At 47.7% G+C, this 14,541-nt stretch overlaps 1 protein-coding gene across 1 annotated transcript in view; it reads left to right on the top strand.

Annotated features, from left to right (window-relative positions):
• Positions 1–14,069, top strand: part of Cdc5 (cell division cycle protein 21) — a 198,326-nt gene extending 184,257 nt beyond the window's left edge. Inside the window, exons 13-14 of the mRNA XM_070539319.1 lie at positions 10,110–10,238; positions 13,818–14,069. Of these exons, the coding sequence (XP_070395420.1) occupies positions 10,110–10,238; positions 13,818–13,937 (249 nt within the window). The 3' untranslated portion in view covers positions 13,938–14,069. The remainder of the gene's footprint in view (positions 1–10,109; positions 10,239–13,817) is intronic.
• The last annotated feature ends 472 nt before the right edge of the window (positions 14,070–14,541 follow it).

Below are 14,541 nucleotides of genomic sequence, written 5' to 3'. Positions count from 1 at the left end.
ACGGTCTTTCTTTTTGCTTGATTGTTGTTGCACGGCTCCGAACGGTGGTCTGCTGCTGCGACAATTTGGTTAGCCCCTCTCGCTTCTTCCAAAGAGAAAGCGCGTGCTCGCTCTGGAAGGCTGCATGCTAGACATTGGAGGAGCGTTCCATCCGATATCGCGCACAATAAAATAGCCTCCGCGAACCGGACAGAGTTCATCATCATCAGCAGCAGCCTGGTTACACCCACTGCAGGGAAAAAGCCTCTCCCATACTTCTCCAACAACCCCGGTCATGTACTAATTGTGGCCATGCCGTCCCTGCAAACTTCTTAATCTCATCCGCCCACACTAACTTTCTGCCGCCCCCTGCTACGCTTCCCTTCCCTTGGGATCCAGTCCGTAACCCTTAATGACCATCGGTTATCCTCCCTCCTCATTACATGTCCTGCCCATGCCCATTTCTTTTTCTTGATTTCAACTAAGATGTCATTAACTCGCGTTTGTTCCCTCACCCAATCTGCTCTTTTCTTATCCCTTAACGTTACACCTATCATTCTCCTTTCCATAGCTCGTTGCGTCGTCCTCAATTTGAGTAGAACCCTTTTCGTAAGCCTCCAGGTTTCTGCCCCGTAGGTGAGTACTGGTAAGACGCAGCTATTATACACTTTCCTCTTGAGGGATAATGGCAGCCTGTTGTTCATGATCTGAGAATGCCTGCCAAACACACGCCAGCCCATTCTTATTCTTCTGATTATTTCTTTCTCATGATCCGGATCTGCCGGCAGAGTTAGTTCTGCCGAGATCTAAAGTTGTAACGCCGCACTGGGCTCGAACGTCGAGCTGTGCCACCCGATGCCGCTGCCTGCAGGCGCGGGAGAGTATCCTGGGGCCACTCGTTGCCTATGTCATAGTAGGGTTTGAGGTCACAGACATGCACCGGTCGGCTGATCAGTCTTAACTTCAAGTCCGCCAGCCTGTACAGGAGCAAAGAGACAGTCTCTCGCACCCGGTACGGTCCTGCCCATTTCAGCGCCAGAGAAGCTGAGAATTTCTTACTGGCGTCGCTCAGGACGTGATTCCGCCTCAACACCAGGTAGCCCACTTTGTGGTGAACTTCCCGATGGGAGCGGTCGTACTGCGCTTTCTGCTCGGCACGTGCAGTGCTCAGGTTCCATCGCGCTTTTCGTAAAGCCTCCGTTACCTTTGCGCGCAGCCCAGTCGCATAATCGGCGCGTGCCGACGAAACAACCAGTTCCATGCTGCTTCGTTCCTGTAGAGTAAGTTCTACCGGATTCAACAGCTCCCTCCCAAGGTTGAGGGTGGCGGGTGTATACCCAGTCGATCGATTCACTGTCGACCTGATCGCAAATCCAATTTCAGGAAGACAAGCGTCCCACTCATTGTGCGTCCCCGCAAATGCAACGAGCATGTGCTTGATGTTGCGGTTCACACGCTCAGTGGGATTCTCCTGGCCATGGTACGTGGTTGTTCTCCTGTGCTTAATGCCGAGAGCTGCACAAGAGTCCATGAAGAGTTTGGCAGTGAAGTAGGACGCATTGTCCGTTATCAACTGGTCAGAATAGCCAAATCGTGTAAACACCTCGATCAGGTTTCCCATGATTACGCGTAATGTCAGCTTCCATAGGGGGAACAGTTCCACCCACTTGCTGAAATGGTCTGTGACTACGAGAAGGAATCGGTTCCCGCTCGGTGTCCTGGAGTAAGGTCCCGTGACGTTACATGCCACAATTTGCCACGGTGTTCGGCTATTGATCGGCTGCATGAGCCCGGGTGGTCGTCCACCACACGGCTTCACGCGTTGGCACACATTGCAAGAGTGGGCATAGCGCATCACATCCCACTTCATTCCAGGCCAGGTAGCAAAGCGGCACAACTTCAGATAAGTCCTAGGGCCACTCGCATGCCCGGCGAGGCACGTATCGTGAAAGTAGCATAAACGTGCTCCTCTCAGGCGTGCAGGGAATCACCGCTTTGAAGGACTCATGTGTATCCTTCTCTGGGGGAATGTATCTCGGCAGGACGCCGTCATAGTCTAGCAGATAGGAATCCAACGCGCTCACAGCAATACCAGCTGTTTTGGAGCGCCGTGCACCCACAGCAATACCAGCTGCGTCCACGTGCACCGCGGATGCGCCGCCGGGCTCCCGGAGCCCTTCAAACACTTTCTTACAAAACGGATCCTCCCGCTGTGCCTCTAACAGCTCCTTTCTGACGGAACACGCTCCCCACTGAACTGACACAGTCCAAGTGGTTCACGCTTTCGTCTTGAGAAGGGGGTTCGTCCGGCCTTTCTTGGGACCAGTGCCGTCGAGCATTGTAACAGTTACTCTGCTCTTAGGCTGAGTCACTGAGGAGTCACTGAGGAGTCGCTTCAATCGTCACAGTGTTTAGTCCGCTCTCAAGTCTCTCAAGTTTCGGGCGGGCTGAGTTGAGTAGTAATGTTACTCTTCTCACAGTCAACGGGCGCGCGAAAGTGCGTCCACCACAACGTTGTTCTTTCCTCTCCTCTAGTGAACGGTAAAGTTGTATCGTTGCAGAAGTGCCCATCGCGCGAGCTGGCCGCTAGGCTCTCCTAAGCGCCTAAGCCAAGTTATTGCCATATGATCAGTCTCAATTATGAATGGGACTCCATCAATATAGTAGTTGAACATTTTAAGAGCGAAAATGATTGCCAGACATTCCTTTTCTGTCATGGAGTAATTTTCTCTGCGGGAGTCAAAGAGCGGCCGGCAAAAGCTACCGGGCACAAACTACCTTCGTGCTGTTGGAACAAAACCGCTCCTACGCCAAGGTCGCTGGCGTCCGTATGTATGACAAATTCTTTGTTCAAGTCTGGTAGCTTTAACTCGGTGGTTTCCACGAGCGCATTTACGAAGTTGCGCAGTGCCTCCTATTGCTCAGGACCCCACCTCCACTGCTCACCTTTCCTCAACAGCATAGTCAAGGGGGCTTGCAGTGCAGCGCAATTTGGGATGAACTGTCGGTAGAAGTTCGCCAGCCCCAAAAAGCGTCTCAGTCCGTCTATGTCTGCCGGTGACTGGTAGTTCAACAATGCCTGAACCTTGTCATTACACGAGAAAAGGCGTCCGTTATCAAGTTTAAACCCCAGTAGCGTTACTCGGGTTGCTGCAATCTGGGTCTTGGTCGGGTTTAGCGTTATCCCCGCAGACCTCAGATGCTCCAACACGTCCCTGAGATGGCGTAAGTGCCCATCAAAGGTACGCAAGTATACCACAACACTGTCCAGGTAAGCAAGAGCATAGTGCCACCTTGCGTCACCCAAGACAAGGTCCATCAGGCGCTGGTAAGTCGCAGGCGCACTGACAAGTCCGAAGGGCAAGGGTAAACTGGAAAAGACCCCTGTGACAAGTGAAGGCAGTCTTCTCTCAGTCACAAGGATCTACCTCCAGATGTGGGATCGCACGCGCATCCCGATATCTCCGGAGCAGCCACGCGGTTATCACGCGATAGTCACGTGCTCGCTCGCGGAGGGTAGCGGGGAGAGGGCACCTTCGCCGCCCCCACTGCTCTTCGCGCCTGGCCGCGACACTGCAGCCAAGGCATCCCGTTCCCTCCTTTCCCTTTCTTGGAACTGGGGAGACTCCCTCTCCGCCGCTCGGGGAGAAGCGCTATTCCCCCAATGCATTTTTGTCTTTCGGCTGAGGTGCTTGCGACTGGCTACATCTCAATTCAACCGCTGAGACCGCCGCACGCCGTCCCCCTGCTGCGCTCGGCCTTTGTGAGCAACTGACCGCCCCAGGGCCCGAACACGGATCCACTCTGGGTGAGCTGAACTCTTATCAGCCTCTTTTGTGGTTTCCACATTGTGCGGTTTATTTTGCGCCAGACATGCGGAACGCTCCGCCACTGTGGTTTTGTTTTGTATTTGTATGTGTGGTTTGCTGTTGTTGTCCAGTTGGTATACTTGTATTCTAAGGTGAATAAACACCTTAGGTCGAGACTCACCCTGTCCTCCCTGGCCGGAACCCGCCGTGGTCGCCACTCACTGCGAACCGCGGGTTAGGGGTCACAGCTCTGACTGTTAGGGCTGCTGCGAAAGTGCTAGCAAGCGACTGCCGCTCCGCAGCACTGTGCGATCCAGAGAAGGGCCAGGTGAGCACGCGCGAACTTGAGTAATACCCCTATATTTGGCACACAACGTGGGGCGCCAAATATAGGGGTATTACTCAAGTTCGCGCGTGCGCACCTGACCCTTCTCTTCGTCGCCAGTCACTTCCACCTGTTGTACGTGCCGTCTTTCTGGCTGTTTTCGAGCTTCGTGTGCGGCATACACTAGCAAAATGGTTTCAGCCATTACAGTTCTTGCAATACCTCCCTATTGCTGGACATCTTGCCACTTTTTGATGTTGTAAGCCGCATTTCAGGAAGGTGGCAGTCTTTGCTTTTACAGCGTCAATGTTCCTTTCCTATTCAAAAGAAGTGCTGCCGCCCTGGTTGTCTCGGATTTCAGCAACGTGTTCTTTGCTCTGTTGTTTAGCACGGCAAATCTCAACCGCTTTTGCGTAGTTGGGATTTTCAGTAATAAGTCTCTGCTGCAGTTCTTTGTCTCGTATTCCAAGGATTATTCTACTGCATTGAAGTCTCACTTCAATCTCGCCAAATTAACACTGCGCAGCTAGAGTCTTCAGTTCTGTGAGCCATTCGTTAAATGACTTGCCTTCGCGCTGGTTCCTGGAACCAAACCCCAACTCGTTGTAGGTGAGATTTGTAACTGGTCTGTAATGCTCTTCAAACTTCTGCATTAGAACTTTCGGATCATTCTTCTGCTCCTCATTTTCAAACTTGAAGGTTTGGTAAACACGCCTTGCATCTTCACCGATAGTCATTAAAAATGTAGCGGTCTGAACATCCTGGGGCCTTTGACTCAGCCTTGTCGCTGTTGAAAAAAGTTCGAACTCACTTTTCCAGATGTTCCAGTTGCGGAAAATGTCGCCAGTAACGTCGAGCGGCTTGGGCAGTGGTAACAGAGTCGAAGTCATCGTCATGGCTCGGGTTTGTCATTCCGGATGAACCCTTCTCTCCTTCATGGGAATTAATACTGCTGTATTGCTGCTGTTAAGCTGTGACCCTATGGCAAAACTTGCTGCATGGGCAGGAACTAACTGCCATGCCCACTTCTGACACCATGTAAGCCAGACGAGTAGCAGGTAACAAAAAGCACTTTATTCAGAAACGCAACCGAGTATATGAGGAGCATTGCGATAAGCAGTGGGAGTGTTGCACACGTGCACTGGTTGACTTCCAGGCGTAATGTTGCACTCCAGTACATACATAATGTACAATTTGGTAAAAATAATGAATAAATTAAGGAAATAAAAGCGACTGTCAGCATGAAAAAAATTTACTTGCCATCCCAGCCCTGTGAAAGTGGATGTCCAGCGAAGCTGTTGCAAAACCACCACTGCAACTGCTGAGGGGGGTATGCAGTGCTTAATTTGTGGTTGTTCTTTTTGAAGTGAATGCTGTTCTGTGCATTGCGTGGGTGATTTCAACGAATGTGTACAATGTTTCGCTTCACTTTGCTGAGCACTTGTAACCTCTGCCTTATGGCAGTATGAGCCATTGCATTTTTTGCTTGCTTACGGAGGTATGAGCCATTGATTACGGGAGTATGAACCACTGATGATGATAATAGGGGTTTGTTTTGAGCTTGTTCGTTATTGAAATGTAAGCTGTTCTGTACGTTGTATGCATGATTTTAATGAATGTATGCAGTGTTCACTTCACTTCGCTGGGTGCTTGTAGCCTCTGCATGATGAGGGAGATGAGCCATTGCATTTTTGCTTGGTGAGGGGGTTATGAGCCATCGCTGATGATGATAGTTTTTGCTCATGGATGACAGACATAAAATGCCTACCACTGAGAGGCTAACAGCTTGGCTGTAAAACCATAATTCACTTGTAGTGAACTGTACCTTCACACATAATGTGCGCATAATTTCCGTAATACATGTGAGTGCATCGTAGAGAACGAAATGAACACAACCGAGAAAAAAAATATCGTTATCATCTTTTACGAAAAAGAAAGAAAAAACAGGCTAATGCCACAATACAATGTCGCATAGTCACACCGCACAATGTTTATAGATCTATAAACATTGATTCCATATGCTTGGACCATGCGCTATATAGAACAAAGATATCTGTAATCCAGCCCCTATCACTGCTTAGAACACTCGCGCAGTTCGTAAGCGGTCGCTTTGCTGGACAATTTTAATTCACACTGTAAGGTATGCTGTTATTATTAACCAAAACTATTTTATTCATGTGTGGAAACCTAATCCACCAAACAAAGTAGTAACGCAATGTAATCTACAGCTAACAGTTTAAATGCTTGTCAAAGTATAACAGCACAGCTCCTATCATAGCAGAACGGCACCCAGGCTGTTACTATCGTTCATGGCTCCTAAACCCCAGCTTAGAACCAAAGAAGAGTACTGCTATAAGGTGGCATTCGTGAATGGAACATTCAGAAATACACAATTGATCTCAGACGCTGATTGTAGACCAAAATATGCGCACACGCATTGCACTGCGTGCTTCATCCGCCTCAACGCCAGCAGAAACTCTGGCCATGGCGAATTACACCAATTCAGCATGTCTTACAGAACCGTTTACCACGTAGAAAACGCACGTCATACTAAATGGACCGCACGCGCGTTAAAACAAATTCCAGAAACTACTACTGAGCGTATACCTGCCATGCAAGACTGAGCGCTCGCTTAAGCCAGCATGCCCACTCCCCATAGATGGTGCCACTGCATAGCAATATGGTGGCTCCCATGAAAAAAACAGTGTATATGTTTGTCATAAATGCAAGTCACCGTAGACGAGCTCAAGTCCGAGCGAGGACCAAACAAAGGGGCCAGTGGATGAGAGGAAAAACTTGTACGCAGCTGATGCTGCCTCGAAAAGGTAGGCCTTACACTTGCTCTGCCAGTTGCACCGGTTATGCTGCTATGGCTGGTACGGCTGGCAGCACAACGTGCCGCCACTGAAAACTGGTCCGTGCAGGGTGTCTACCAACCGGGAAAACCGGGAAAACCGGGAATTCTCAGGGATTTTGAGTAGTCTGGAAAAACTCAGGGAAAACTCAGGGAATTTGTGCTTCTATCAGGGAAAATTAGCTGTAATTTTTTTAGAGGGTCAAAAGTCGCGGTAATGCTGGCTCGAGAAACAGACAGGACTCGTAACGAATCGTCATCGGCTGGAGGAGTTGCCAGTGTACAGTCAACGACCGATTTTCCAGATTCACGATAACTCGGACGGCTTCGCGGCACCACCACGTACCCCAAAGAGTCAATGTATCATAACGTCTGAAATTTCAGACGCAAGAACACTTCGCCGTCCGATTTTCTAAACGTTTTGCGTGATCGCAGGTCTGAGACGGCATTAATAAAAACCACCACCGCTGCTATTTTGATTACCTCGCCGCCTTGAACCGGTGCTCTCGCACGCAGATCCGCTGGCAGCCGTAGCCACCACTGCGGCAACGCTAGGCCTAGCTGCTTCGACGTTCGCTGTTAAGCTTCGTGTCGTTCGGTGCCGTGTTTCTTCATTTCTCCGCTGACAGCAATAATTTTGTCTTCGAAGCTCGGAAAGCACGGCGCTATGCATAATGAATGCTCTTTCCCGAAAGTCTGCTTCGCCTCATTACAGTCGTGTAACGTGGTGAAGCGTAACAAGCGTAGGAAGGGGCAATTGTCGCGGGACACTGTATGTATTCCTTAATTTTACACGTGTGCACCCGCCCTCACCTGTCACAGTAGGAGCACCGATATGCCTAATAAGTGCACTGACAGGCATTCAGAGCTTTTTCAGGCGTGCATGTGTCGATTTTATCCCTCAAGGGCAGTAAAAGACATGAATTTATTTTTTCGAACTGCCTGATTTTTCGGAAGTTTTCGCGGCCCCTAGGGGGTCCGAAAAATTGGACGTTGACTGTAAATTGACCAAAAGTATTCTTCAAGTGGTCCGTGGGGCGAACGCGCGGCGAAAGGAGGACGAGAACAGAAAAGATCGACGCACTGAGGAATGAACAGGGAATTAAGTATGCGACCGCTTCTTTGAAGGATCCTGCGCTCAAGAAACAAATTGTTGGCTGATGCTGAGATGCAGGTGTCCCTCATCCAAACCAAAATAAAATCTTTAAAGCAGTGAAACACAACACTGAGGCGTCTTGCGCGAGCTGAGAGTATGTCAGGACAGTTGCATGACTCTGAGCATGCTATCAGTTGATAGAAATAGCTCATATTCGAAAATATTTGCTTCTGTATGCATCTCCTTTTTATTTGTACTAGAGAATGTCCAACTCCATTTGAAAATTTTTTTGAAGACATTTTATTTGCTGTGCATTTTCATAATCCCTCCCTTATATTCTTTTTTTGAATAACATAAACACTACTCCTTAGTATTCAAATTGGATTAAGTCGGTTTTCTTTAAAATTTTTTTCATATGCTTACTAGAGAGTGACAGCACAGGGCGATATGGTTTCAGCGCGACTTGACATAAAACATAGTTCTGCATCACTCAGGGAATTTTGCAAAAGCACTCAGGGAAAACCTGGAAAACTCAGGGAATTTGGAAATGTCAACTTGGTAGACACCCTGTCCGTGGAAAAAGTCCACCTCCGAAAACTGTCACAGGTGAAAAGAAAGCGGCTTTGGGGTGGCAGAATAGGTCAACGCACGCACAATGGTGACAGGGTTCACCTCGGTCCTCTCAAGGTTTAGCTTAAATGTGCAGTGAGAACTTACGTCCATGCGAACTAGAGTGTGAAACAGAATAATGTGTGCCACCATGCAATAAGGGACACCACAGTTCTGCTGTCTTACTCGCTCTGTAGGCAACACTGCTTGTAAGTGTGAACTTCCCATACGTTGTAATTTGCATCGTATAAAAAGCAAACACCTATAATATATAAAGAATGTGATTTTCAACAATACACACACACAGTATTTCGGGGTTGCATGGTAATAATCTTCAGCCCTAGTAGCAGAGCCTCACTATGAGGCGTCGTGCCATACAGTTTTTTGCAATTTCTTGCAGTTTCTGTGCCAGCTTAAAGTTATAACCCCAACTTAATGCGCGAATGGCATGTTCGATTCTATCACTATAAATCGTAGTCTTGTCATTTCCACCAAAATCTCAACGGCAGTCATCTCAAATCTCAACGGCAAACGGGTGCTTGACCACGTTTTCAGCACTGTTGTCTTCTTCCCGTTCCCACTCTTTAAGTTTTTACACCTTCGGAGACGGCGGAGAGGAGTCCATGGGATCTTCATCTGAACACAGATGCTCTTCATCATCACTGGCACTGTCATCACCTTGGCTCTCCACATCGTCTAGCTGAACATCCTCATCATCGCTGATGTCGCTCTCGGCCTCACTGTTGAACACAAGTTCAGGAATTTCCTCTCGTGTCAAAGAATGTTTTTTCCACGGTGCCATGTTTTGCATGACACTGGAACGCAAGCTTTTTGCCTTCTAAAAAACAAAAATCAACCTCAAACAGTGGATAACTAGGTCCATCTAGTGAAAAACATATGAAGCAAAACAAAAACACCTTGTTTTGTGCTGCCATCTACTGAATAAAGTCACAAGCAACCATTTACTGAGCGGCCGGCCATAGCGACTTTAGCCTTTCATGTCGCGGCCAGCAATCCGCCTTTCACGTCACAGCCAGCGATCTGCCGGCCGCGGAAGCCAATGGGTGAAGGCTGGTGGCTAGTGGTGAATACTGTCTCTGTTCACAGTGTGCATCTTTGGCATTGCATTGACAAGTGTACGAAGCTGCATCCTGTTTATGCTGTGCATTTTCAAGCACAAAAAGCACATTAAATGTTTTATTAGTATTGTGAATTTCCTCAAGATTAAACATCTATTGCATCTGGTTGCGTAGTGTCCTGAAAGCACAGGTAAGCATTGTAATGTTTGCTGGGACACTCATACTGTTCTGCAGTAGATATTTTCATGCTGCATATAATGTCCTCATGTATTTGGAACTTTACCTGTAGTAAGTGATTGTTTCTGAATTTGATATTTGTTCAGTGAGACACCCATACTTCTACATCTTAATATTTCAGTCACGAGGACAGGCTTTGATAAAGCAGATCCAGGAACTTGCTGAGCAGATTGAGCAGACCCACTTGGAATTGAAGACTTTCCGAGCTCTTCAGGAGCATGAATCATTGGCCATTCCAAAAAGGGTTGAGGTAAGGAGATGCTTTCATCACAAGGCAGCAAGGGATGCTTGCAATAGAAGCTGCGGGGCCAATTTAAAAACTTCCTTCCTCTTCGCATCATTAAAAATAGAATTATTTAAGAGCCTGCAGACCCATGATGGTACATGCACAACCATCTTGCCTGTTCTTTATCTGCATTCTTACTAGCAGGCATCCAGCAATTCTAAGAATAAACCTTGTCACTTTCCCCTGGCAAGCACAAAGGTAGTGAAAGATTACACAACTCTGCAGAGCAGGAAAAGACAAAAGAGAGTTTTGCAGAGCTGCCCATTTTGATAATGGGCCTCTTCGATTTTCGGAGTTCTGGCAGCCAGCTAGTTCCATTCCTGATAGGAAGTCACGTAGGCTAGGATCCCAAGACAATCCGAAACTGCCCAAAGTTTGCAAAATCAAACGCCGGGGCTGCTGGCCGCGGGATAATTGTAAACATGCTACCAGCATGGCAGCACCCGGTGAGGCCGGCGCGCACTCGGCGTAGTCGGCCCATTTATGCGGTGCCAGCTTGAAAATATATAGTTGCATTCAGGGACATGGTCACTTTCGCGATATTTTGCGCAACTCTGCACAGGACGCGCACTGAGCCAACCGCACTTTGCACAGTGCAACAACGGCGTCCAACGCGTCCGATGCCAAGACGCGAAATCGGATGTGATTGTATCCCTGAAAACAATTGCTTGAGGATGCCTGCTCACAGCAATCACGTTGCCCATCAGTGACATTGATAAGTTGGCGCTTTGTCGTCACTTGACAAGACATGAAAAAGCAGGATATCGGGTACATCTTATGCGCATAAAATTTCGTGCCAACATGCTTGGGCTTCGATTTCAGAAAGTTTGTTTCGGCTAATGGTGCTTCTGTTATGACCCTTACAAAGTGAGGACGCAGATGGCACATGAAAATGCACGCCGCCTGTGACCAGTGGAAAGTTTCACACGAAAAACAGTGTTGGTCGTCATCATGAGAGCAATAAGCTAATGTACGTGTGCCTAGTACTCAACCAGTGCATTCTTAACATCAACGGCCTGCAGTTCAAACACATTTCGGTCTCGAGCTGCCACCCAATCATACGACGGAGAGATGGAGTGAACACGGGCTAGCTGCAACACCTTCTCTAACTCCAGAAAAAGGGGATATCGCTGCATACATACGCGAGATATGTGAAAAAGAACACCACCAGAGAAAGATGAATGGAAAATGCACTGCAGTGTGTGTGAATGAGCGTCTACAACTTGTGTGGAACACGATGCAGATAACATGCACGCATGAGAGTGCGGGCACGCTGTTTACCACCAGGAAGGCGCCTTCATGGGAAACACGCACACACAAAAGCTTCAAATGGTTCACCGCCGCTTGTATCGCACCACCTCGCAATGCGGAACGTTGTGTTAGAACTTACTGAGATAACGCTAGAAGTAAGGAAATCCAAAGATGACCGTAGCCACTCAGCTGAGCGAGGCAAGTCCTCAAGCGCACCGTTGCAATCCATCAAGTTCCCGCAAAGATGGCGGAAAGCGCTTACCACCTCTTTTAGTTGTCTGCAAGCCAGAAAACTTCCAGGTAGCAGCCAGACCAAAATCGTCCTGGCATGTTCTGGCAGCCCACGGGTATCCAGAACCGTCCAACCCGAATAACACGAATGCCCGGCGGAAGTGTGTGGTGGACAGAGCAGTCCGAGAAAAACAAAGACGCTCTGGCTTGCTCTGGTAGCCCGTGCAAGCTTTTTTCACTTTAGGTCTTCACTATTAAGTCAGCAGCAAATGTCAGGGTGACTACCAACTAGGAAAACCAGTAATTCTCAGTGATTCTGAATAGTCTGGAAATACTCAGGAAATTGTGCTTCTATCAGGAAAAGTTATCTGTAATTTTACTGAAAGGGAACGAAGGTTGCGGTAGTGCTGGCTCAGTTAACAAAGAGGAATCGTAACGAATTGTCTTTAACGGGGTGTCGGCTGGAGTAGCTGCCAGAATACAGTCAACGACTGACTTTCCGGACGCCCAATAATTCAAACTGCTTTGCGGCACCACCATGGTACCCCAGAAAGTCAATATATAAGAACGTCTAAAATTTCGGATGCAAGAACCCTTCGCCGCCCAATTTTCCTGATTTTTCGCTGTGACCGCAGGTTCGAAACGGCATTAATCAGACACCACCGCCGCCATTTTTATTGCCTCGCCGCCTCGAACCGGCGCTCTCGCACACAGATCCGCTTGCAGCTGCAGCCAACACCACGGCAAAGCTAGGCCTAGCTGCTTCAACATTCGCTATTAAGATTCATACCGTTCAGTGCTGTGTCTTTAATTGAAAGATTTCACCACTGTCGGCAGTGGCACTGACTCTGCCTTTGTGGTCCTCGTGATTGGCTTCGAATCTCGGAAAGCACGGCGCGTTGCATAATGTCGGTTCCCAAAAGTCTGCCTTGCCTCTTTAGAGCAATGTTACGCGGTGAATCATAAGCTTGGGAAGTGGCAATTGTCACAGGACACAGTATGTATTCCTTAATTATACACGCCATCTCATGTCACAGTCACCAATATGCCTAATAAGTCTACTGGCAGGCCTTGAGAGCTTTTTTGGATGTACCTTTGGCGATTTGAGCCCTTAGGGGCAGTAAAAAACATGCATTAATTTTTTAGAACTGTCCGATTTTTCAGATGTTTTCACGGCCCCTAGGGAGTCCGAAAAATCGGACGTTGGCTGTAAAACTGACCAAGACGATGCTTCAAATGATCCATGGGGCGAACGCGCGGCGGAAGGACAAGAACAGAAAGGACCTATGCATTGAGCTTGAGCCCAAAACACAGTGTTGGCTGATGCTGAGATGCAGGTGTCCCTCATCCAAACCAAAATAAACTCTTTAAAGCAGTGAAACACAACACTGAGGCGATGTGCAGGGGCTGAGAATATGTTAGGACAATTGAGGTTGACTTACCAGCTGTTGAAAGAGAATCTCACTTGTGACAAAGTTTGGGCCTCATATCAATGAGCTTGCTATCAGTTGATAGAAATAGCTCACATTCGAAAATATTTGCTTTTGTACACATATACTTTTTATTCGTATTTGAGTATGCTCAACTCGATTTGCAGTGTGTTTTAGCAATTATTTCGAAGATATTTTATTGGCTGTGCATTTTACTAGCCCCTTGCTTCTGTTTTCTTTTTGAATAATAAACACTACTCCTTACTATCCAAACTGGATTAAGTCATTTCTTATGTTTTAACATGCTTACTGGAGAGTGACAGCATCAGGTGATATGGTGTCAGCCCGTATTGACATAAAACAAATTTCTGTGTCACTCAGGGAATTTGGCAAAGGCACTCAGGGAAAACCTGGAAAACTCAGGGAATTTGGAAATGTCAACTTGTTAAGGCACCCTGAACGTCTTGTTTTACAGCACGTTGTCATACATTCAGGTGTGCTGTCTGCGTGCTTTATTATGGCCTCAAACATTGCCCCAGGTTTCAATTAAGCTTGCATTATGTTGCACTCCCAATGTCGTTTTGCCTTGATGCACGCATGTCAGAGTGAAAAGAATATGCATTTGTTGTAGGCTTTGACTGAAGATGTAAACCGTCAAGTGGAGAGAGAAAAGGCACTGCAGAAGCGCTATGATGACCTGCTTCAACAGAAGGAACTCATTGAAGAAGCCCTGCTGGACATCAGAGCATAGAGCTCTCAGAAGAGTCAGGCATACATCTGTCTTGGCCACTGCATCACCAATGTTACAACTAACCAACTTCAGTTGTAGTTTGCCGGCCTCTTGTGCGAGATAAAGGTGCTTAATAAACATGTTAGAATGTTAGTGTTCATGCATGTAAGCACACTCGTTTAACAGAACAGAAGCACATACATTTTTTATCCAAGTTCTACATATTTGCATCATTCACACGTATTTCTAACAGCCACAAAAATATTGTAGATAATTCATCACTGTCATTAAATTTGTCAATGAAATTTCGTATTTTTTATTCACACTGACAGCACACTGAACCGTTATTGTGTCACAGTTGTGCAAGGGTTGCACAGCCAAGTGTCTCGGTTGTTATCCACCGACTGGCTACACCTAGGTTCTAAGGCCTGTTTCACGCCAGTGGTCGCAGCGGCAGCGCTGCACGCAAACCACGACCTATACAGTAGCTTCGTTGTGGCGCAACGCGTGCCGCTGTGATGCACAGTGTTGCTTGCGGATAGCACTGGGTTTCAGAGGTCTTCAAGAGCTGTGCCTTGCTCCACCTTTCCATGTTTGCGCTCGCATGAGCTGCGTGTCTGATGGG

Source organism: Dermacentor albipictus, chromosome 5 (genome assembly GCF_038994185.2).
Source record: "Dermacentor albipictus isolate Rhodes 1998 colony chromosome 5, USDA_Dalb.pri_finalv2, whole genome shotgun sequence".
Taxonomy (NCBI): Eukaryota; Metazoa; Arthropoda; class Arachnida; order Ixodida; family Ixodidae; genus Dermacentor; species Dermacentor albipictus.
Note: the sequence above shows the minus strand (reverse complement) of the source record. Positions and strands in the feature narration are given on the sequence as shown.